Here is a 25,506-nt window from a genome sequence, read left to right on the forward strand (position 1 = left end):
TCAATGATTAGAGCGGCAGACCCTGATGCAGAGTTCTAGCCCGGGACCTGGGTTCAATTCCCCGCCTCCGTGGGTCTTTGGCTCAAAATTCCACGGACCTGATAATTCTCGCCTCGGTGCCTATTCCAATCATGGTGTCCCACTCTGCAACTCTGGGCACTAGCTTGCTTAATCTCCACAACGGCCCCCACAACGCTAAGGATGCCTGGCCTCCACCTTGGGGGTGCCCAGGAGTGGACGCCTCACAAGGAAAGCCAGGATGGGTTCCACAGCAGTATTCGTACAAGCGCCTTGAGACCCTTGCGGGTGAGTAGTGCGCTATACAAGTATCAATTTACATTTACATTTACCTTACGACTCATTGGTGGAGGAAGACGGCCTACCCCCTTGCCAATTCCTTCAGGATAACTCACTACTTGTAGCGATAGGTGATATGATGATGAAAACCCCAATACATCTCATCATACAATACCTCCCCGTCATTGGACCAGGTAGAAAACTCACACACTAGTTTGCAGACTCGCTACACTACCACAAGGCAATACAGGTCCTACCCCTGCAGCACCACTGGGAAGGAGACTTAACCCACCCTTGTACGGACAAGGAGTGGGGCTGTCATTTTAGAAAGTCCGGTCCATGTCCCCCGACACACTCGCTTCTGCCTCGTCCAATCTTACATTGTCCACAGGGACTACCAGACCCCTACTAAAATAAAGCGCTACTTTATTCGCATTGACGCCAAATGCCCAAGATGTCACCTGCTCAACGCCGACCTAGTCCACATGCTATGGGCTTGCCCACTCCTTTACACTTACTGGAGAGCTGTCACGACGTAGCTGTCCACCTGCACAGGAAGCCCAACATAATGTACATAGGAAATACGGATCCTGGGTCTCTTTCGTGGGGGAAAGAGGCACAGGGTCACCTCCTGCTTCCTGCTTATTTGGTAATGCTGACAGTTAAACGACTTATCACGTGGCAATGGAAATCTCCTGAGCCCCCACCGCTAGCGACCTGGTGACAGTCACTCTTGGTACGGGCCCAGGCCGAGAGCGCACAGTAACACTTTAGAGCTGCGTATGTACCCCTGAGCTGCCAACTGGGATGCCATATTGCATGATTTTAAAAATGAAGGACATCCTGATCTAGGTCCTCTAGATGTAGTGTTGATGCAAGGCGATGAGGAGGCAGAGACATGAAGTGACTTTTCACACTGGACAAGTGGTGAGATGGCTGACCTTCCCTAACTCACGTCGCAGCAGGATTCATACTCATAGCATAGCATACCTCAACAAAAGATTCACCTTCTACACACCGAAACGCCAGCTTCGCTCTGCTGACCTCGCCTCCAACCCACGCATCCGCCGAACGACCACCGGCAGCAGATCTTTCTCCTACCTTGCCGCCAAGACATGGAACACCCTCCCCATCCACCTGCGACAGACACAAGACCTACTGACCTTCAGGAGACTCCTTGAGACCTGGCTGTTTGATTAGAAGATGCTGCTCCCCCCCTCCCCCCCACTCCCCCCTAGCGCCTTGAGACCCTCACGGGTGAGTAGCGCGCTCTATAACTGCTCTAATTGATTGATTGATTGATACTTAGTAGGTAGAGCGCCAGAATCATGGTGTCATTGACAGTCACAGGTAATTGGGTGGAGCAGGGGGGACATGGGGACTTTAGTTTGGGCTAGTTTATGGTCTTATTGGATATTGGAATTAATTGTTGCTCTGTCGTCTTTGAGGCAGGTCCTATAGCTGGCCCATTATAATCATCTTGCCTCTTTGATAATGCACTACCATACACATATCTGTCATTTTTGTACTACTAATTGTCTGCTTTTCTGCTAAATGGAACAAATAATGTAATGTGCACTCAGTAACGTATCAGGATTTGCTAATGTTCCACATGCTGTGTTTGTGCATCAATGGAAATGCATTTTATTCTGGTAAGAAATCGACTCAACCTTGTTTAAAACTTAATAAACCAGATTCAAACCAAATAAATGAGAGGGACAAACACAAGATGGCCAGGCTGAAACAAGAAAAGCCATCCAATACATCCAATAGAAAGAAAGCAAATATGAGTGACAGTAAAGCCAACAACCAGGAGACCAGGAAGCATCCAAGGAGGCTGGAATGGCTGCCTTGTTGCGCGAGTAACTCGCTGGAGCCTCGGGTGAGGTTAGGGCCAGGCTGAGCGATCACTGTTGGCGGCGCGAACAATGAACGGCCCGTTCATCCCGGCACCTGCCCAGTAAACCTCAATCACAAAACAAATGAGAATTTGTGCTAAATGGAAAGTCTGTCTCATATAGAACACTGACAGTGAGAGATGGCCCTGGATGAAATGCCCATGTCTGCTGCTGGGGTTGCAGTTTAGCAATATGAGGCCTGTTGCTGGATGAGCTTCCACACCTGGAAATCGTACATATGCATTATTGGTTCTTTGAAACCCACAGCTCTGAGACCATCACCCTTCTACTGAGCATGGGGGGTGTGCGGGACCCCACTGCTGGACTCCTGCTCTACAGAGTGGCAGGGGGAGGTTTGACTGCTGACAACCCCAACAATCTTTGTAACTCTTAGTTAGCATGACTCTAGACTGTGGGGGCTTAGGCGCAGATAGATTGATGTTGACTGTTTCGAGCCACATGTCTCTCCATCATGGGGAAAGAAGAACACAGGCAACCATGACTGCCGTTCAAATACAAGACAATCATAAGGTCGCAGGAGAAATGTGCGGAATGGAGCTCCCACAATGATCTAGAGGTAGCGGCTGTGGACCATGCTGAGCTGGATAAGCAGATCCTGATGGTTAAGATGCACAATAGCCTGATGTCCTCGGATGGCAAGGTTGATGCTCTCTCACACTGGCTGGGCGTGATGAAGGAGCAGCTTGATAAGCAAACAGCCTGTATTGATATGGCAGAACAACACATATCAGATGTGGAGGGTGATACCAACAAACGGTCTAAGACACAAAAAGAGGTGGCAGGTGACATAGAACCTCTAAAACTGCACAATGAAGACTTGCATTCGTAGATGTAATCTCTGCATCCTTGGCCTTAACAGAGGCAAGTCAGGATGGAAAAATGGACTACTACATCAAAAACATGCTAGCTGCCCTGTTTGGAAATGGAGAATTTACCCTGCATGTATACGGTTGGGAAAGCGATTTGTTTCCTTGCCCGTGGCCGATACCAGGTGCCCTGCTGCGCTCTATTATCACCAAGCTGCAGTGATATCGAGACCTGATTACATTACTTCAGTTGATAAGAGAACTAAGAGATCTCACATATGCTGGCTTCAAAATTTCGATTCACACTAGTGGTGCAGGAAGCAACTTGCATGTTTCAATAGGTTAGGAAAATGTTTCAAGAACTGGCTATCCAATACGCAATGATGCACCATGTATAGCTGATACGCACACGAGAAGGGAAAGTCTACATGTTCAAGGACCATCAGGCAGCAAAGTTCCTTAATAAGTCAGTGCAGACAATAGGGAACAAACATAGAGCCTCTGAATCTCGCATGCAAATGTAATTAAAAGCAACATGGATGTCTCTGCAAGTTCTAGGACTTAAAAGAGCAATAAGTTGGTAGCCCACCAGACTGCCATTTTCTGTAACTTGTATATCAGGTGAGAGATTTGGAAATCTGGAGAGAACACAGTCTTTCCTGATTTGATGTTTATTATTCAATTCGATTTTTATTTTCATAAAGCACAACAATTACCCATGGGTAGCAAGGCGTTATAGACACAGCAGTCTGCAAAATACCAGCAGCAAATCAAACATTTAGATAATAATAAGACGCTACCTAACTAGTATACAACCAGGTACTAAGTGCATTTCTAAAAGGCAGTTGTCAATTGATCGCAGTCAGAGACTGGGGGAGTGAGTTCCAGAGTCTGGCTGCAGCAAATGAAACAGCTCTACCCCCCACCCCCATCTCAGCTTACGGTCTTTAGGCAGGATAACCAGATGACAATGGGCTGAATGGAGATTTCTACTTGCAATGTAGTGGTGGAACACCACCCTGATCCCAGCCGGTTTCGCTTGATGGAGAGCCTTATATACAATACAGTCTTGAACATGATCCGCTTCCTAATGGGGAGACAGTGCAGCTAACGCAGGCCCACAGCAGCTGAATGGCATTTCAGAATATCAAGAAACGCCCTGGCTACAGCGTCCTGTGCTCCCTGCAACTTTGTCTGGATATTAATATTTGAGTCCACATATAGGGCATTGCAATAATCCACTCTGGACAGGACCATTGAAAGGGCCACCTGATTCCACCCAGAGAAAGGAATAAAGGGAACTATTGTCTTCAACTTCCTTATAAGCCAGAAACAGGTTGCATCTGTGCTATGTCCATTTAGCGAAAGTTGGCTATCTAAGATCGCCCAAGATTTTTGGCCTTCTCCGTTTGAACAGGAGTAGTATCTAAATAAATCAATCAGGAATGCATGTCACAAGGAGTGATGGTGTTTGATGGATTTATTTATTTATTTTTATTTAATGCAATTTTATAAAGCGGCCTTTAACCAAAGGGGTCAGAGCACTTCACAATAGAACCAAGTAGGTTACATGAGGAAATTTACATACTTACACTGTAAAATATAACAATAGATGGCAGTCACACAAAAATCAAAAACACAATAGGATTAGGATCGTACAAGCATAGATTACATATTTACAACATTGTAAGAACTTCCTTGAGGGGTATGAAAAGGATGTATTAATTCTGGGAGTATCTTTGGAAGAGAAGAGATTTGAGGTCAGTTTTGAAAGTCCGGGTAGAGGTGGTGATACGGAGTAGTGGAGGAAGCAAGTTCCAGATTCTGACCGCATTGTCTGAGAAGGAATGAGCCATCGATCTTTCCCTTTCGAAGGTGGGGGGCTCCAGCAGTAATTTTTTGGCATTACGTGAAGGTCTAGAGCCTCCAGAGATTTTAAATGTATTTGCCAGGTATCGAGGGGAGGAAGTGTGCAAAGATTTGTAGGTGATAAAGGCAAGCTTGTAGATTGATCTTGCTTCGAAGGGAAGCCATTGAAGAGAAAAAAGTATGGCTGTGATGTGATCACTTCTTTTGGCTCCAATGACAAAACGAGCTGCTGAATGTAGTACAGATTTGAGAGGGGAAAGGTGAGATTTGGAGAGGCAGGCTAGCAGAGAATAGCAATAGTCCAATCTAGAGAGAACCAGAGATTTGACTAAGGTTTTTAGGTTTTGCTCCGGAACGAAACGCCGAAACCCCCAGAGAAGGTGCAGTTGGTAACGTGCATTCTTTGCAATGGAATTGATGTGGGAGTGTAGATTGAGCCTTTTGTCAAGAATGACACCAAGGGATTTAGCTCTCTGTTGACAACCATAGGGTTGTTGTTCAGTAAGTTCAGTTTATTCATCCAAGATTGGACAGGAGGAGGAGAGAGTGAGGTAGGGACAAGGAGGAATTCAGTTTTGGAAGGATTCAGAATGAGTTGATGAGCTAACATCCAGTTTTGAGGATGAGTAGAGTTGGGGATTGAGATGTTGTGTGAGCCTTAGGGTACATTTGGGTGCCATCAGCATAGAGGTGATAAAGTATCCCAGATTTCCTTATGAGATTCCTTAATGGTTCCAAGTAAGGATTGAACAGAGTGGGTGCGAGTATAGATCCTTGAGGGACGCCTTGACCTACAGCCATTGAAGATGAAAGGCTGTTCGCTATTTTAATCACTTGAGATCTGTCCGAAAGGAAAGAAGCAAACCATTTAAGCATTGTGTCTTCCAATCCCATTCTCAGTTTTAATGTGTTTAGGAGAGTGTTGTGATTAACAGTGTTAAAGGCTGCAGAAAGGTCAAAAAGAATCAGAAGACAAGACTCCCCGAGTCAAGTACACGCAGGGCATCGTCGATCACTGGCAGCATGGCTGTTTCAGTGCTGCAGTCTAGCATGAAACTAGAGTGGAATTCGTCAAGAAGGATGAATGAATTAATTAATAAACAGTTTTATAGAGCACACGGTTGTCAAAGAGTGTTCTGGTGCTAATGCAAGGTAGAAGGTAGAAAGAGAAATTAGCTGGCATTGAAAAGCCAGGTCTTGTGTTATCTGCTAAAATGGTCCTCCTAAGACATGTGTCATAAAACTGATGGGATATCATTCCATACCTTAGCTGACAAGTAGATGAATGAGCGGGTCTCTCTTTTAGCAGCCAATTAAGTTGTTTAAGATATCTGGATATTGACTGTAGACGGGATATTTTTAAGATCATATGGGCAGCAGTATTCTGAACAATCTAAAGACAGTTGAGCACTTAATAAGGTAGGCCCAAATAAAGTTCATAAGCATAATCAAGCCTGGCCATAATCAAGGCATGGACTATGATTCTACGAGTCTCAGTGGGTCGCAAATCCAGTTTATTAATGAGTGAACGTAGTAGGGAGAAACATAATCCGGCCACTGACAGAATATGGGGAGTGGAAGGATAACTCACAATCGAATTTTAATCACAAAATTTCTGCGACAGTAGTGGGCGTTATTGCCACTCCTAATTCAGTAGGTAATGCCAACAAGGAGAGATCACACTGCCTGAATAAATGTAGTTAAAGTGCTAATCGTCACTGATATATATACACATGTATAGGTAACTGACCCTCCCCAATATAAGAGACAACATTATCAAATCAGAGTTATCAAATGTATTAAATATATCACAGAAAGTGAAAATGTTTGGAGGTTAATACATGATGGCGAAAACAATGAATGACCCAGGCCCAACCAACACGAAAACAACACAATTGTTTATACAGACCAGTGCATACCCACACATACACATACATCCTAAGATATATAGGATCAACAAATTCTCAACATAGACATTTAAATAAAACAATAGCCCCCTTTGAACAACACAGTTGATAACACTGAGGAACCCACAATAGCTGGATACTGGGAATAAGGGTATCAACTCAGTGTCATTTCATCACTAGAAAGCAATAGTTTGGTACAAATCATTTAACAAGATACGTTTCTTGTTGACATTATTATTTAAATCAGGGGGAATCAGATGGAAACAAGAACTGCAAGGCCAACGCGCGTTTCGGTGGGTGACCCCGGTGTGGGTCTCACTTTCTTCAGGACTAGGCTATTGTTTTATTTAAATGCCTATGTTGAGAATTTGTTGAACCTACATATTTTAGGAAGTATGTGTATGTGTGGATATTCACTGGTCTGTATGAACGATTGTATTGTTCCTGGGTAAGTTGCGCCTGGGTCATTCATTGTTTTCGTCATCTTGTATTTACCTCCAAACATTTTCACTTTCTGTGATATTTTTTATAAATTTGATAACTCTGATTTGATAAATCTGTGTCTTATATTGTGAAGGGTCAGTTTCCTGTACGTGTGCACATATATCAGTGACGATTAGCACTTTAACTACATTTATTCAGGCAGTGGGATCTCTCATTGTTGGCATTACCCAGTGTTCCTCTGTGCCCCCTGCTTACGTATCCTATCAGGGGCACCCTTCTGAGTGAGTGGTGGTACTCCTAATTCAGTAGGCCAACCGGTATTACACCAATTCTCCAGAGTGTGTCCAAAAAGCAGGATTTTGGTTTTATGAGCATTTCAGACTGCTCTTGTGTATCCAGTTCACCACATCAACAATGATCCATGATTCAAAACTACTATACTTCACTTTGGCTATTAGCGGGAGTACCCAGGACTTCATCATTAAATTGTTCGTCATGTGGCTCCTGTTGAACTCTGAATGTTTGGTGAGTGAACTCTATATTTTGTAAAGCCGAATGATGTAAACTTTCAGGGCAGAGTCTTTCTTCTGAGCACTAACAAGGCAACTGAGGAAGAAGCTGAGGTTGGCAGCAATACTTAGCAAAAGAGACTGACGGAAGCCAAAATTGATAAGGCCCTGCATCAAAGACTGGTGAGAAAGATCAGTAACATGGTGAAAATAGCAAAAGGAAACCAGCAAAGCGGCGCTCAACAGTTGCAGCGATGTCAGGATGAACAGAAGCACTAACCTGGAGTGCTACTGCTGAAGCAGTCCTGGGAAGGAGACATTTCCATTAATCATGCCAAATGTAGAAAAGAATGCAGGACTGCAGCAGACAAAAGAGGATGACAGAGCCATGTTCAGAGCTCAACTGGTTCGGGAGCTGAGTAGAGTAGAGGAGGTTGTGAAGATCTGGAGTGTGGAACCTACAATGAGTGCACACTTTTAATGTTAGACCTCCTTGTGAATGGTATTTTAAATGGGAAGACAAGGAGCAGTGGAGCTTTGAGTGGGGAGCTCAGGTAACTATTGAGTGCCCTGTTTGAGCAACATGAGTTTATCAAAACAAAATCATGGCAGGAGGCAGATAACCTGGCATCAATGACTGACCAAAAGGTTGAAATGATGAATGGGAACTGATGACATGCAATAAGGAAAACCTAGTCATAAACCAAACCTGTATCCAAGGGTAAAATGGTGTAGGCCATGGCTGTGGAAGACTTATATGCACCTCCAAATCAGGCAACACCATTATCTGACAAAGCTGCACTGATGAGGACATGCCTATTGCACTTCGGAAAAAGTGACAGAAAACACAAAGACTACATCTTTCTAGTCTACCCCTGTATACCAGCTCAGTAAACAAAAGGTCTGAAAAATCCTATAGGTAGGATTTCTTGAGGGTGGTAGAAGGGAATCAACTTATCTTCAAAAGCCTCCACATCCGAGTTGTGATATAGAGGGCAAAATGCCTGACTGGAAGCTTTTCTGAGGGTCTAGTGCATAATCCAGGGTCCAATCGTGATGTCCCGGTTAGCCAGGTGAAACATACTTTGTCCAAAATCTAACCCACTGATGAGCAGGAGCAGGACAAGCACAAGTTGGATAATCCTGCTTTGGCTGCCCTTCATATGCCTACGTCAAATGTGGTTGTGTCAAATTCCTCAACTTGCATAATTCATGCATATAAAAGTCATTATGTATTTGTGGTATTGGTGAATGTCCAAGTAAATCTCCGAAATCACTCAACTCAGGTCTTGAAACAGTTTTATTTGCTCCCAAATATCACTGTGCTTCAAACTCAAAGTCTTCTCTCTCACACACAGGGTGGTCCACATAAAATGAGCCACAAACCTAAATTCGTGCCTTGGGACACCAGCTGGTGAGGATTTTATATTTGTCCTACCAAGATTCTAGAAGCAACATGAAGACATCTGCAGTCCAGTCCCATGGAACTATTTTCCTACATTAGAGATAGGAAGAAAACGACTTCATACAGCAAAACCTGAAACTGCATCTGTCCTGTTTCTATGGCATTCCATGCGGCCTTATTTCTGTTTCTCTCTCTCCCTTTAATTACCCATATCACCTCCTTTCCCCCTTTGTCTCTCGTAGATGACGCACACTTGCCTACTATCTTCACATTTGTTAAAGGAAATATATATAGGCAAGAATTAACTCAAAATAGAATGCTGAAAACACTTTTAAAACCAAGCCGGTGTACTTCAAGCTCCTTTTCCCTAAACTCACCTTTACTGCCAAGAAGTTCAGTCCACTCTCATTGGCAAGTGCCTTTGCTATCATTGTTTTGGAGCACCCTGGAGGGCCATAGAGGAGTATTCCTTTTGGTGGCTGGATTCCCATGCGGATAAAGGCTTCAGGGTGCTTCAATGGCCACTCCACAGCCTGTTTCAGCTTCAATTTCACGTATTCCATCCCTCCTATGTCTGACCAGGACACCTGAAAAAAAGAAAAAAACAAATAATGTGTGTATGTATAGATATGTGTGCCATTGTATCCACAATACTAAAGAGGCGACATAGGCCATCGTACTCTCATTTTGAAGATACATACACAGCAACACAAGCACACATCAAGCACAGGAAGCCTACCTGTCCCCCTATCAGTTTCAATATCTGCTGACTCTATCTGGTGTTCAGCTTTGCCCCACCTGTGACAGCTCGGCTCCTTCATGTGCCTGAGCTGGTTTAACACCTTTAGTCTGGACATTAAAGATGGGTCGACTGCTTAGTTAGTTTCAATCATTGGTAATTACTCGGGGCACAATCTACTCATCTTTTTTGCATTTTTACATTCCATGCAACCTCAGACTAGAACCACCCATATGCAACACAGCCTAGATCCTGCTCCTATAGAAACAGTCCAGCTTAAACTGCCAGGTCATGCATCTTCTAAACAGGAGCACAATCGACTTTTGGACCGGTTTGTGCCTATTCTGTCTATACAGTAGAGTTCAGTTGGAGTCTTGTGACATTGTAGGCAAATTCGAAAACGCCCATATGTTCTTTTGATGCTCCACGCGATTTTAAACACTGCATTTTAGTGGTATGCTGAAGAGATTAACAATATTCACATAGGTACGTGTAAAATTGATTGGGTTTCTAGTTACAGAGACACAGGATTTTTAAGAGATGAAATATCGGTACATTTTCCTATTTGTTAAATACAGTTGTAATTGGAAGCTATTATTTTTAATATTACAGTTGCTTTGATTAGCCAGCGGTTTTGTATATACCTGCCAGTTCTTGTCAAAATAGATACATTGATTTGAATTCATACATCTGGGCCTACATGAAGTATATTTATTACTGTATTGTGTAAAGCTCGGGAAAAGGGTGCGCCAGGCCCCAATTTTGTTCTTCCTGTACATTAACAGTTTAAGCACAGCACCTACAAAGGTAACCTGAGATGGTTTCTTCATTGGCAAGAAAAAGGTCCCAGTCTTACTGTATGCCAATGATGCTGTTTTAATCTCTAGAACTTTTAATGGCATTAGTATGCTGTTCCAGGATTTTTGTTTTAACCTTTATGGGATCCCTAGGCCTTTCCACTAAACAGACTAAGACATTTACCAAGGCCTGCGGTAGGAGGTACCACAAGCTGCGTAACATATATCCGAAAGGCCATCCTGTGGTTTCTATAAATGATTTTTCATTTCTGGGTGTTGTCTTCAATGCCACAGGAAATTAGGGATCCTGCACCACTAAGGCACAACACTGATTTGTGAGTGCAGCTGGGTATATCTATAACTTAGCCTCCTTTATTGGAAAAAAAACCTGTGGTCCTCTGCTGGAGATATACAGGAGCAAATGCCTTCCTATCCTCACCTATGGGGCAGCTATTTGGGTATACTCCAATATCAAGCCCCTGTAAGGTGAACAAAAGGGTTTTAGGCGACTGCTTGTGCAACATCCATTGTGCATCAAGAACTTGGGGCTGAGAACGTGGAGAATATTATCAAATTGGCCCCGCTTGCCCTGTGGTGCACAGTTTGGACAAACCTGCGCGCATCGTTTAACAGGGAGTAAGTAAGTAAGCAATAGTTTATTGTCCGGTCAATTAAAACCTTTACAATTTCTCATTAAAAACAAATGGAACAAAAGTTACAGCAGCAAAGTTCATGATTTAAGACTAATTATTAACATTTCATAAAACATCCATGCATTATACTAACATCAATGATGCAGTTATCCATAATTGTTGTCTAATACAGTACATTAAGTGTTTGTCTTGATTGTCTGAAATCCTGTTTAACGTTGAGGCTGGAAGAGCGCTTGCCACATGCTTTGCTCCTAATGTTTTAATGAATTGTTCCCAGTGCGTTATCTCATTTCTGTCGGACTCCTCCCTTTGTTCCCATAATGACTACGCTGAAGCCAGTAGTTCATCTAGTTGGTTAGTTTTGAATTTTATTCTCCTGAAATTGTCCGTATATATAGACTCGGGGTCCTCAGCAGGTTGGTCTAGTGGTGATCCAATTATTCTTGTGGAGATTTCCTATGGCAGGTGGTCAGTTTTATCTTTGGTCCCTACCTGGAAGCCTGTAATCCTAACTAAGAAGGATAACGATACAAATGTGTAGTCTATTACCGTGCTTGAGATTGTGCTGCGGAATGTTGGAGCCGGGGGCGGATCTCCTGGGAAAGGCTAATTTAGTGTTATGATGCTTAGGTGTTCCAGATCTTTTTTTTGTTTTAATTTTTGGCGAACCTTTATTGGTCTTTCAAACGAATACAGGCAGAGGCCTACAACCACCTGGCCGGCCACTAAATAAGTCACAAGTGTCGCAAGTCAATTACACATAAACAAGGCAGCACGATGTCAGGAGTCCTAACAGAGATACAGGATGTAACATGTGTTCAGGTGTGCTTGTAGACGATCAGGAGCAAAGAAGGTCCATTTTATAGTATCAAAGTAACAGGATCAATGCCGATCATACCTGGTCCTACCAGTAGCAAACATAGAGCGGAAGGTCAACAAGCAATGCAATCACAGCAGGAGTGACGGAGATGAAGTATAAAATCAGGATAAACATCAACACAATCACGTATCAGAGCAAATCAGCGCCCCATCCCTCGAGCCGGATACATCGCAAGACCCCAGGAGACTGTAACACCATCACAGGAAAGAGAAAAAAAGGGCCATAGAACCAATGAGGAAACAAAAGAAATAAAAAAAAGAAAAGAACCCCCTCCCCCAACACCCACCCCGCACCCCTGCAGAAGGCCACGGCCTACCCCCCCCAGCAGTGTGCCTGTCGCCCTAACGCCCTAAATAGGAAACCCGAAATATAGCAAGAAGAGAAATAATAAAGACGGAGGAGGAGAAGAAATCACTATACGGGCTCCCAGCCGCCTTCCCCCCCCCCCCCCCCCCCCCCCCCCCGAGCCCCGGACTGTGCAACCTACACATAGGCAGGAAAGGAAATGGGAGAAAAGGAATCATGGAGGAAAGCCGTCTAACAGGCTCCCGGTCTCTCCCTCCTGCGAGATATAGGCCCCCCCCCGGTGGTCATCAATCTCGGGAATTATAGTCAATTAACCTATAATACTGCGGAACATAATTTACCACATGACGCTAGTCGTTACACACTTTGTCCTCGGCCAAACAAACACCAGAAAGCACCGAAACGTCCTCAGCCCTGGCCCGTGCGATCATTTGCACAGACAAAGGTCGGCTGGCCAGCCGCCATTTTAAGTGGTGTGGGAGACCAGGGTAGCCAGTACAATCCGTTGGTTTGCACATCAAAGCCGGCTGGAAATAGCAGTGAATATTCAAAGTCAGTACGGGGAAGTTCCATGCACGACCGAAAGTTCCCAATGCCTGTTGTCTGGCTCAGTAGTACAAAGTCCGGGAGATGAGGGGAGGCCACCCCATCAAGCCACAGCTGTAATGTCGGAAGCAGCATCTGAGGCCGAATCTCCAACCACGGTACAGGTCCATAATCACCGGACCCCTCCTTACCGGCAGCAATCAGCCCAGCAGCTATCTTGTGGTCTCGGTCCTCCAGCAACACCATGGCCGCCGGAGCAAGTAATACATTCCGCTCGGGTGCAGGGTGTGGCTCAGTGCTCTGCACCCGAGAACAATCCCGTGCAGCACATCCCGCAGCGTGAGCCATGGCGTCCAATCTTCTCCCAAGGTCGTGGGCGGTGCAATCCAGGGCGACACGCAGGGCACCAAGAGCCTCCAAAACATCCCTGATCTCTGGCATTGCCCCGTAGTCGTGAGCCGCAGCACTCCCCTTCACAGGTAGTTCCCCGGCAGGCTGCAATTCAGTAGAGAGGATGTCGTTCTCCTGAGCGTCCAGCCGGTCACCAACCCGCCGCCCCCAGAAACACGGTCAAGCCGAGACCAAAGGGGCGGCAGACTCCATGGCGTTACAGACTTTAGCGTGGAAGCGGGCTCAACAAGCGCCAGGACTGTTACCTCCAAATAGAGCCCTCAGTGCCCCAGCATAGCACACGTGATGCCCAAAATGTCGCCCACAATTACATCTGGAGAGAAAGAAATAATGTCCGAAAGGCATACAGGCAGGAAAAAGATGAAATATGGGCACCCGGGTCCACAGTGGTATGCAAGCCCTCGACCCACCAGGTGCGCTGGATAGATGCGGCAAAGGCGATGAAGTCAGTCGACTCGTTCGGGCAGGTCGACTCCTCCCCGCAGCAGATGGCCACTGTGGCTGCATCAGGGGCTGGCCGTCCCACTCACTCAAAGCCCCGGTTCCATGGCTGCTCGGCGCCGGGGACTGAGCGAGGACATTTCTCCGGTTCCACAGCTGATAGAGATCTCGGGATCACACCACCGGAGGCAGCATCGTTTCTCCGAAACAAAGACGTGTCACAGGTTCAGGATAGGTTGCAGGATGAGTGTACAGAACGGGAAGGTCGGCGGAGCTGAGAGCCTAGGCGGCCATTTCAGTCGCCAGCTCGGCTCCTCCCCCTCGTGTTCCAGATCTTTGACGAAGTTCCTAGCGAGTGCTGATTGTTGCTTCTTGGTACTCAGCTCCTGACAAGGAATATTCCAGGCGGAGTGTTGTTCCTCGAGTAGCTTGTCCCACGTCTGTGGATCATTAGGTGCATGTTGAAGTCACCTGTCAACAGTAGATTTGAAATTGGTTCTTCCGAGAGGAGCCTAATAATTTCAGCCTCCACCATTTTGGCACCTTTTATTTTGTCACAAGGATGTATAAATGTGTTTAAGAGAAGTATTTGTCATCTCTGTCGTCGTTTAACATCAAGATAATGTGCCTGATTTTGCTGCCAATGTGATTTTGTGTTTTTTCAATAAAGTTGATTATCAAAAAAAAAGGAGTAGTATTTGTTGTATAGTATTCCCATCCCATATACTCACGCTGAGTGCTTTAATTGCATCGGTGGAAGATGTGAAGGTGTAACATCTTCAGTCACTGTTATTGTTTTTATTGATGAGTAAATTGTTAGACCACCCTTTAGATGTCCAAATTTGGAGACTCTCACTGCTGGAGTATGATGGGTTTTGAAGCCAAATAAATGGATGGGTTCTTCTAACCAAGTTTCTTGTAGCAGAATGAGATTGAAGCCTTGAAAATAATCCAGATGTTTTGTTGCCCAGACCGTTTATATTCCAGGAGCAAATTCGTAAGTGATGATTGCTTGGAGGGGGATGTTTTATCCTGAGTCAAGTAGTCTCCTCTTGCCGGTTTATCGTCCTCGCTAGCCAGGACCAGTCTTCCGACCTAATTACTCAGTGTTGGTCATTCTTTTCTGATGGTCGTGCGTCCGTACTGTGAGCGCCTTTAAGTACTGATTGTGGCTGCAGGCCCGCTGATGAGATAGCTGTATTTGCATTTTTCTCTTTTGTTTAGGATCAATGGTTCCGGGTAGCCAGGCCTTTGATAAAGTAGCATTTTTATTCCCTATACTTTTAGTTGGGGTTCCTCGTACAGGATCCTCCTCACTATTTCTTCTGAGGACCAGGTTGTCTTTGTGATTTCTCTGTCGGAAATTTCTTTGATGTTTTTAAATGCTATTCTTTCCAGATCGTGTGTACTTCTATCCGCGAAGTTTCTAATTGCTTGAATTAGATGTAGGATGTTCCCTCTGTTAAGGATATCCCCATCATTTAATAGGGAGGTCATCCTAAACTGCCTTGTGTGGACCATGGAATGAATATTTCTTGGTAAAAATATATTGACTTAAGTTTGAGTAGAGAACTTGGATAGGCCAGCACTTTTTTTCAGCCCTGCTTCGATGGCTAAAACGGACGTAACTTGGGTTAAGAAAACTTTTAAAGCTCCAAGGCGGGGGTCGGAGCTTGCCGGGACGAGAGATGGCGGCTCTTTGAGTGAGCTCCTCCGAGGTGCCCAATAAATCAGACACATTCTGTGCTGAACAGTGCGATTTACTTGCCAGATGTAGAGCTAACCAGTTAAGGAAGCCGCGCCGCAGAGAATAAACTGTTCCCGAGGGGTCAGGCACTCTGGATCGGTAGACGCTTGACACAACGCGGGTGAGGCCTCCTACGAGGTCCTGAATATTAACCTTGACCCACTCGCAGACCAGAGCGGCACAGGAGGACTTGATCACTCTGTAGGGCATAGCTAATGCTTGAGGTACTATTTCTAGTCGCAGCTGCGTGCAAGATTGGGAATTTTTGGAGACAAGGCACGAGACCCTCCCACGTGGGTAGCCCATGCTCATTGCCACAGTTTGGAACACCTGAAGAGTATTGAAGGTTGCTCAGCTCAGAGTATCGCTGCCTCACTCTTGTGTTTTGGGGATAGTGACGTTGGGGTAGACAGTCCTAAGTGAACCCTCTAAGATTCCATTGTGGCCGTGCTCAGGCCACTGATGGTCATAGGCTGGGAATAATCTACGGGCTACAGGCTGCTGGACACACTGACCGACGCTATAAACATCTTAACGCCCAGGAAAATGAAATTTAGGACCGACAACATACCCACGTTTGACACAGCTTCTACAATCGACATGGGCAAACCTGACAAGAATCAGCCAAAAATAACCTTTGATCAAACCAAAAGACCGGTAGACCCACCCATGGACGACCGTCCGATACCTCCGGCTGCGGCAACATCTACTATTGGCGTCTCGACTGACGATGTCCAGTCAATGTTTGTTTCCATACAGACTGCACTGGCAAATATTGACGGTAAAATCGATTCACTAACGCACAGAGTGTATTGAATGTCGGAGAGACTAGATCGCCATACGGAGAGGATTGACATGGCCGAGCGGAGAATCTCAGACGTAGAAGACGCAAATAATCAAGCAGCCACCAAACAGACCAAGATGGAGAAGCAGCTGGGGACACTAGCAGCCAAGGCTGAAGATTTAGAAGCTAGATCGAGAAGAAGTAACATCCGCTTAATGGGCATAACAGAAACAACAAACACTGGCCCCATGGAGAAATATGTGGAACAACTTTTAATAACGCTACTGGGCAGAGACACATTCTCCGACGTCTTTATAATCGAAAGAGCACACAGATACCTGGCCCCTAAGCCTCCGGGCAGCAGACCGAGGCCCATCATTGCCAAATTACTAAACTACAGGGATAGAGACGCTGCGCTCCGCAAGGCCCGGGAATTGGGCACTCTGCAACATGAAGGCATGGAAATAGCATTATATCCAGACTTCACATAAACTGTCCAAGAGGCGAGGAAGAAATTTGGTCCGGCAAAACAGAAACTTTGCGAACTACAAATTGCCAATGCAATGCTATATCCGGCCAGACTCAAAATCACAGACGAAGGATCGACAAAGATATTCAATAAACCCAAAGACGCAATGAAGTATCTACAACTGAGAAAACCCCAAGCAGCAAGAAGAAGATCGCTGAGGGACAGATTGCTTGACCGTGAAACTATGTTTGATGTGGAATGATATGGTGTGCATCGGTAGCAGATGATTAAAAACCCACTGGAAAGTTCGGGACTCTACTGTTCGACTGTGGCCTTTGGCTGGGGTCCTGGACTGTCTGCAGGTATTTCATCGCGCCCTGAGAATAATATGACAAGGCGGCGACGCATAAAGAGGCCAAACCGGCGCGACCTTGCTGGACTGAGTCTGCACCATGCATATGTCATCCAGATAAGTAGATTGGACTTATATGATACTGCACTAAAGCTTTACCCATATGCTAGATACTTTTCATGTAGCCAGTTTGGTTATAGCATTGGAACTGTTTAATGTAATATGGTTTATTGTTCGCTGGTTAGCGCACTGATGTGTTGATAAGTGGCACCCCCCCTTTTTTCGAGGGAGCTCATGAGGGGTTAGGTCTCTGCAGCTCCCGCCCACCAGTGTGCACCACGCCTGTTTACATTTTGGGGAATTTTCTTTGGTTGATGTGTGCGTTGAGGAGATGGGGTTTCATTTACAAGGGAATGTCTTGGCTCAATAGAGGGCAGCAAAGTAGGAGGGGCTTGGTGGTAGGGTATAAAATGGGAAAATCACCTGGCAGCGACAAAAATATAGACAGTTTATTTTGTGTACTTGCAGGATGGCATGATCGTCAGGGGCGAATTTTTTTCTTTTATTGTAATATATGGCGTCAACCCTGAGACACGTCCATACAATGACCTTTATGACCTGGAATGTTAGAGGTTTGCAAAATCCGCAGAAAATATGTAAAGTACTGGCTTACCTGGACAGGCACAAAGTAGATGTGGCCTGTCTACAAGAAACGCACCTAACAGAACACAGGGAGAGCAAGATTGGACATAGATGGGCGACATTTCGAATAGCATCCTCCTACTCTAAATATGCTAGAGGAGTGATGATACTGGTTAAAAGTAATACCCCTTTCACACTCATTAATACTATCAAAGATGATCAGGGCAGATTTGTTATTTTACAGGCTAACTTTGGTGGCATAGCTCTTACAATTATCGCGGTGTAAAGTCCGAATGTAGATGACCCGCTTTTTTACAAGAATATCTGGGCCAAACTGCGTCACTTACGCCCGACAGCTGTTCTATGAAGAGGGGACTTTAATAATTGCCTGGACCCGACCCTTGATAGATCGTCAGGCAATGACAAGTACGGTAAACGTTCGGCTAAATCTCTGAGGGAGGGTATGGAGGAGTGGTCCTTGATAGATGTATGGAGGTTGAGACATCCCCAGGTAAAAGATGGATCTTGCACTTCTCTGACACATAACTCTTGGTCTAGACTTGACTATTGGTTGACAACACATGAGGTTAGCACGTGGGTAACATCTGTGGAACACTTACATAAAACATTATCGGATCATGCCTCTGTGCGCATGGAACTAGCCCTTCCTACACATACACCAAGACAATTTACATGGAGAATTAACTCCTACGCACTTCAAGATCAGGTATTTCGCAGTGAGCTTCGCCAAGCGATAGAGGATTTCTTGCAGCTTAACACTGGATCTGTAAAAAGCGCAAGTACACTTTGGGAGGCCTTTCAGGCTACTATTAGGGGCATTGCATCAGTAAGCATGCAGGGATATATAGGGACATCCAGCGACAATTAAACATGACGGAAAGAGATATACAACGACTTGAAGCAGAATACACCGACACATTAGATGCTTCACTCCTGGTGTATATCAGGCAAAAAACGAACACGTTTAATCAGTTTGCCGACACTGAAATAAAATACCTATCACGCAAATATATAGGTAGGACTTACGGGGAGGGGGGCCGACCGGGTAGAGCACTATCATACAAAATTAAACCAGCACATGTCACTGATCATATAACACAAATTAAAGATGACAGCGATACGCCACTGTATGACACTCCCTCTATACTGGATAGTTTCATGTCTTACTATTCAAGCTTATATACTACACAGTCTGAGACTTCCCAGCCAGAAATATTTATCTATTTAAATGATATTGGCTTAGCATGGCTATCTGACACGCATCGAGTATACTTCACTCATCACATCACGGAAGATGAATTTAAAGAGGCGATTAATTCACTTCCAAATAACAAGCCACCTGGCCTCGATGACCTTCTAGGAGAAATTTAAAAGGAATATAGAGACCTGCTTTTGCCTCATCTAGCAGAGATGTTCGAAGAGGCTTACGAAGACGGCGTCCTTCCGTTGTCGCTACGGGAAGCCCTATTGATAACACTCCCAAAACCCGGCAAAGACCCAACAAAATGTGAGTCGTATCGCCCCCTGTCACTTATAAATATAGATATTAACATTTTGGCCAACATAATAACTAATCGGATACAGCAGAGGTCTTCAAACTTTTGTAGGTTGAGCCCCCCATCTGAATTTATTTAGATGTCGGGCCCCCCACCACTTGACAAAAAATTCTGGAACCTGGTATTCTACATAATCAACCGTCATCCGCATTTCCCAGTCCATATCTGGCTAATAATGTTAAACACAGTAAGAGTGTTTAGAAAAATGCAGGTTTGCGAGTTGGTGCGGTGAAATGACAGAGGCTTACTACACAGTCCAAAACTACATTTTTCAAGATAAAATGTGTGCAAATTGTAACGGGTTCTCCACTTAATTCTTGCAAAGCCTCCTCAAAGAAACATCTGTGGTCAATAAAATGAGTACCATTCAAAGACTATGCGCTCCACTGAGAAGCACTGTAGAGTTACATTTATGTCACCGCATTTATTCAGGCCGTACTTGCATGTTTCCAAAGCCTCGTGCTTGTGTTTGGCATCGCAGGAACCTCAGGAACAAAGCCTCGTGCTTATGTTTAGTTTGTCATGCCGTACTTGCATGTTTTCAAAGCCTTGTTCTTGTGTTTGGCATCGCAGCATCCATGCATCCATCCACCCACCCATCCATCCATCCATACATCCATCCATCCATCATGCACCCACCCATCCATTCATCATTCATCCATCCATCCATCATGCATTCATCCATCCCCCCATACATCCACCACCCACACATCATGCATCCATGCACCCATCCTTCCACCCATCCATCATCCATCCCTGCATCCATCATGCATCCATCCATCATTCATCCATCCACCCATCATGCATCCATCCATTCCCCCATACATCCACATGCACCCATCCATCATGCATCCATCCATCATTCACCCATCCACCCATCATGCACCCATCCATCCATCCATCCCCCCATACATCCACCAGCCACACATCATGCATCCATGCACCCATACATCCACCCATCCATCATCCATCCATGCATCAATCATGCACCCACCAATCCATCCATCCATCCACCCATCATGCATTCATCCATCATGCATCCATCCATCCATATATTCCATCATTCATCTATCCATCCATCCATCACCCCATACACCATCCACCCATCCACCCATGTTTAACGTCTATATGAGACCGCTGGCTGGGGTCGTCCGTCCGTATGGTATTAAGATCGTTACCTACGCGGACAATACCCAGCTGGTGGTTTCCCTCATGCGGGCTGGAGACCCTGTAGGTACAGTGGACCTGGCCGGATGTCTGAGCGAGGTCAGTAGATGGATGACCCTGTCTTGTCTCAAACTTAATGGAGACAAGACAGAGGTTATGATGCTGGGACATCTAGCACCATCCACGATCAATCAGATCTGGCCAGCATGCTTGGGTACCCCCCCATCAGGGATGCCATCAAGAGCCTGGGAGTCTGGTTGGACAAGTCCCTGACGTTTAATCATCAGGCCGTTGTACTATCTGCCACCTGTTTTGGCCTCATTAGAGTATTGAAGAAGATTCTTCCATTACTACCGTTTGAGGCTAGACAAATCGTGGTCCAGGGACTGATACTTGCCAGACTAGACTTTGGAAACGCGCTGTACCTTGGGACCCCTGACTCCACACTAAAAAAGTTGCAGGTAATTCAGAACTGTGCGGCTCGAACCCTGCTTCAGCTTCCCCGCAGGACCTCTGTGAACGCCGGACTGACAAGATTACATTGGCTCCCGGTGAAAGACAGGATCAGCTTCAAATCCCTTTGTGTTGCTCATCAATCTTTTTGGGAAACCCGGCCACTGATTAGTCACCCTTTAATCACCCCCTATCTTCCCAGCAGACAACTTCGATCCACCAATGCCTTACTGGCTGTTGTGCCAAAGGTTAAAAGATCTAGATCAGGAGGTCGCTCCTTCTCTTTGAACGCGGCCAAATTGTGGAACAGTCTACCTTTTCACCTCAGGTCCAACTCGGACCTCACCTCTTTTAGGAAAAATTTAAAAACTTTCCTGTTTAACAAATAGTTTGTTCCTCCTGTACTCAACCCCACGGGCAACACTTGTTAGTTTTCAGCGCTGGGACGCCTCCGGGCAGCTATTCTGCGCTTTATAAAACTCATTTTCATTTCATTTCATTTCATCATCCATCAATGCATCCATCATGCACCCATCCATCCATCCATCCATCATGCATCCATCCATCATTCATCCATCCACCCATCATGCATTCATCCATCATGCATCCATCCATCCATCCATATATTCCATCATTCATCCATCCATCCATCCCCCATACACCATCCACCCATCCATCATCCATCCATGCATCCATCATGCACCCATCCATCCATCCATCCATCAGGCATCCATCCATCCATCCATCCCATCACCCATACATCCACCACCAACCTCTTGGCACACAATAATGTAATGCAGAATTACACTTATTTCATGCATAATTATAGTTATTTCACAAAGCCTCGTGCTTGTGTTTTTGTTTTTCATGCCGTACTTGCATGTTTCCAAAGCCTCGACCAGAGCAGGAACCTCTTGTGCATTACAATAAGTTGACACTGCAGGAACCTAGCCTCGTGCTTGTGTTTGGCATTTGACACTGCCGTTGTAGCATGCATAGTAAAAGCATGCGATTCAAACTATACTGCGATGTCAAAGTCGTGGTGTGATGGCACCGCGATCTTCTGACATCGATGTAATGGGTGTTTCCGTCTTTTAAAGACCTTTTGACATATTAATGAGGTGTTGATAGTCTTCACCCCTTCTTAGGGCCCCTGCAGCTCCACTCTGTCTCGCCGCCGTGGGAAACAATGAAAGGTGAAATTTTATGGTGCTGGTGGACGGCGCGCCCCCCCTGAGATGGCGTCGTGCCCCCCCAGGAGGGCGCGCCCCATAGTTTGAATAACTCTGCTCTACCCTATGCTTCTCCACACAATGCCATGCTACGCCGCTCTACACCACTCGACTCTGCTCTACACCACCCCTCTCTGCTCCACGCCACCCCACTCTGCTCCACGCCACCCCACTCTGCTCCACGCCACCCCACTCTGCTCCACGCCACCCCACTCTGCTCCACGCCATCCCACTCTGCTCCACGCCACCCCACTCTGCTCTACGCCACCCCACTCTGCTCTACGCCACCACACTCTGCTCTACGCCACTCGACTCAGCTCTGCTCTACGCCTCTCCACTTCACACAATGGCACGCTGCACCACTCCACTCAGCTCTACGCCACTCCACTCCACTCCACTCTGCTCTACGCCACTCCACTTCACACAATGCCACGCTACACCACTCCACTTTGCTCTACACCACTCCACTCTGCTTTACACCACTCCATTCTGCTCTACGCCACTCCACGCTGCTTTATGCCACTCCACGCTGCTCTACGCCACTCCACGCTGCTCTACGCCACCCCACTCCGCTCTACGCCACCCTACTCTGCTCTACGCAACCCGACTCTGCTCTACGCCACCCGACTCTGCTCTACGCCACTCCACTGCACTCTGCTCTACGTCACTCCACTCTACACAATGCCACTCTATAACATTCCACTTCACTCTATGCCCCTCTACTCTATGTCATTCCAGTCTATGCCCCTCCACTCTACGTCATTCTATGCCACTCCACTCTACACCACTCTGCTCCACTCTTCTCTACGCCACTACATTTTAGCCAGGCTGAACAGCAGCCATGCAGCTTTACAACATGGCTAAAAGAGATTGGCAAAGCCAATAGTTCTCTCATAGACGAGCCCTATTGGCCTTGCAAATGCTTGTTTCTTACAAGTATTTAATTTCTCGTACCAGTAATTACTAGCCTGCCTGCTGCTCGGTAATGCTATGACAGGGATTCGAAAAATAATAATAGGGGACATCTAACAATATAACAAAGTCAACGGCATTCATAGAGAACATGCATAAGCAAAAAAACATGCAAAAGCAGGCCAAATACATTAATTGCTGGAAAATATTAAGTATGGTTTTGTAGGAGGCGCGCGGCGAAACAAGATAGCCGCCACGTAAAGAGCTCCGCTCGTCGGTGCCGACTTTAAAACGAAGGGCTTTGATTTCGGCAGCATCTTCCGGATTTAAGGGCAGTTTTGCACGTCGGAGCACATAATGGCAAGATCTCTGACCGAAATTCGGTCTTTTGCGAGTGTAATCTGCTGATTTTTCTTCTGCCTCAGGCAGCGGCCGCCATTTTGTCTTTTCTTCTGCGCAGTAGCTCCTTTCCTCATCCTCCTACGATGCTGCATACTACTTCTGGATGGTTTTCACCTTTTTTTGAATGAAGCTTTCCTCTACTGCCCACGGACTGCTCAGCTGGTGCTTCTCTTATTTACTTTTCTTCGTCTTTTGGCTCCACGATGCCTTTCTAGCCCTAATGTTATTGGTTAATTGCATCCTGATGTGGAGATTTAAGTGTGCATTCCTTATCTAATGTTCTCTGTGACACAGCATTTATGTGACTATTTTTGATGCCTGCCCACCTCAATATTGCTGTGGTTTTTTTTCTTCATTTTTTTATTATTTCCCTTGACATTTACTTGTTTCTACGCTACATGCTTCACGTGCCTTCACTACTACGCATCTAACCTAATCTTCGCCACAGTACATTTTGCTATAGTTTTTCTGAGCTTTCTTCGCCATTTCTCTCGGCTGGTGTTTTCAAGATGGAGACCTCACACTCTACTAAATCTCGGGGAAATTCTGCTGGTAGCCATAAAGGTCCTGCTGCTTCTACAGGCTAACGTTGCAAAAAAGACCCACCTTCTCCGTCCAAATCACCTCTGCCCATCACCCTGGAGGACATAATGGAAGAATTGCGTCTTATCCGTCCCTTTATGGCGGATACCGCCACTACTCTTCAGAAGTTGGATGATAAATGGTCTAACCTCGATACCAGACTCTCAGATGTCGAACAAAAAATTAGCGATGCTCAAGATGTTGTTGCTCGAGTTGATACACTTACCAAATAAGTTAGTCACCTCAAAAAGGTTACGGAGGATTTGGAAAATCGCAACAGACGCAACAACCTCCGTATTTATGGTATTCCAGAAGGTTCTGAGGGGTCAGACATGATCCACTTTCTGAAATATCAAGTTTTCCAAATTGTGAACCTTCCTAAATCTTCGGATGTCAATATACAACGGGCTCATCGCTTAGGACCGAAGTCGACATCTTCTACGTCTAAACCTAGGGGTATCTTTGCTTACTTCCTCTTATACTCGGACCGTATGTCAATTCTTCATGCCGCTAAGCAGCAAAAGCAGATGCTTTGGTCTGGACATAAAGTCTTTTTCACGCAAGATGTCTCCAAGCCTACCGCTTCCCGTCGAAAGGAATTTTTGGACCTTAAACCTGCGTTGAGAGCCATGAATGCACGCTATGGCTTAATCCATCCTTGCTTCTTCAAAGTAACTTATAAAGACAGAAGTTTCAGTTTTGAGGATCCTGCTGACCTACGGAAGTTCATTCACACTCACAAGGGAGAACTTATGGAACTGAGCAAACCCTGGTTATTTTATTAATAGCTTTTAGTTCTGTCCTATTTTATTGCGATTCTTATATGTAGCATGTTGGCATTTTGTCCTTGGTTGCTCATTCTTCTTTATGTTTTACAGGTCTCCCTTGTGTGCTGTGTTATTGGTGGTCCCCTCCTGTTTTCTCCTGATGTCTGTACTATACAGTCCATCTTGTTGTTGAACTTTTCCCTCATGTTCTGGTAAGTTCTCTTCCCTTGTTTCATTTGGTTGCCTTTTTCCTATGGTCCTTTTTATTAGGTCGAGCAGACCTACCCTCAATGCGTGAGCATTGACGGTGTCTGCTTCAGACCTATTGTGGCCCGTTAGTGAGAATGCTGGGGAATGAGGACACCAATCTGTTACGAGCTCGCAGTTTTCCCCGCGGGAGCGCGCGTCTGACCCGCGCTTGCGCAGATCAACTCACAGCCCCTGCTCGCACACAGCCAGCCCCCACCCCTCTGCATGCACGCATCCACAGG

At 45.7% G+C, this 25,506-nt stretch overlaps 1 protein-coding gene across 1 annotated transcript in view; it reads right to left on the reverse strand.

The window, feature by feature from the left end:
• AFG2A (AAA ATPase AFG2A) overlaps nucleotides 1-25,506 on the reverse strand; it is a 1,627,379-nt gene that overhangs the window by 1,100,841 nt on the left and 501,032 nt on the right. The window contains exon 11 of the mRNA XM_086962189.1: nucleotides 9,534-9,743. Coding sequence (XP_086818315.1) covers nucleotides 9,534-9,743 — 210 coding nt within the window. The remainder of the gene's footprint in view (nucleotides 1-9,533; nucleotides 9,744-25,506) is intronic.

This window comes from Lissotriton vulgaris, chromosome 3_1 (genome assembly GCF_964263255.1).
Source record: "Lissotriton vulgaris chromosome 3_1, aLisVul1.2, whole genome shotgun sequence".
In the NCBI taxonomy this organism is placed as follows: Eukaryota; Metazoa; Chordata; class Amphibia; order Caudata; family Salamandridae; genus Lissotriton; species Lissotriton vulgaris.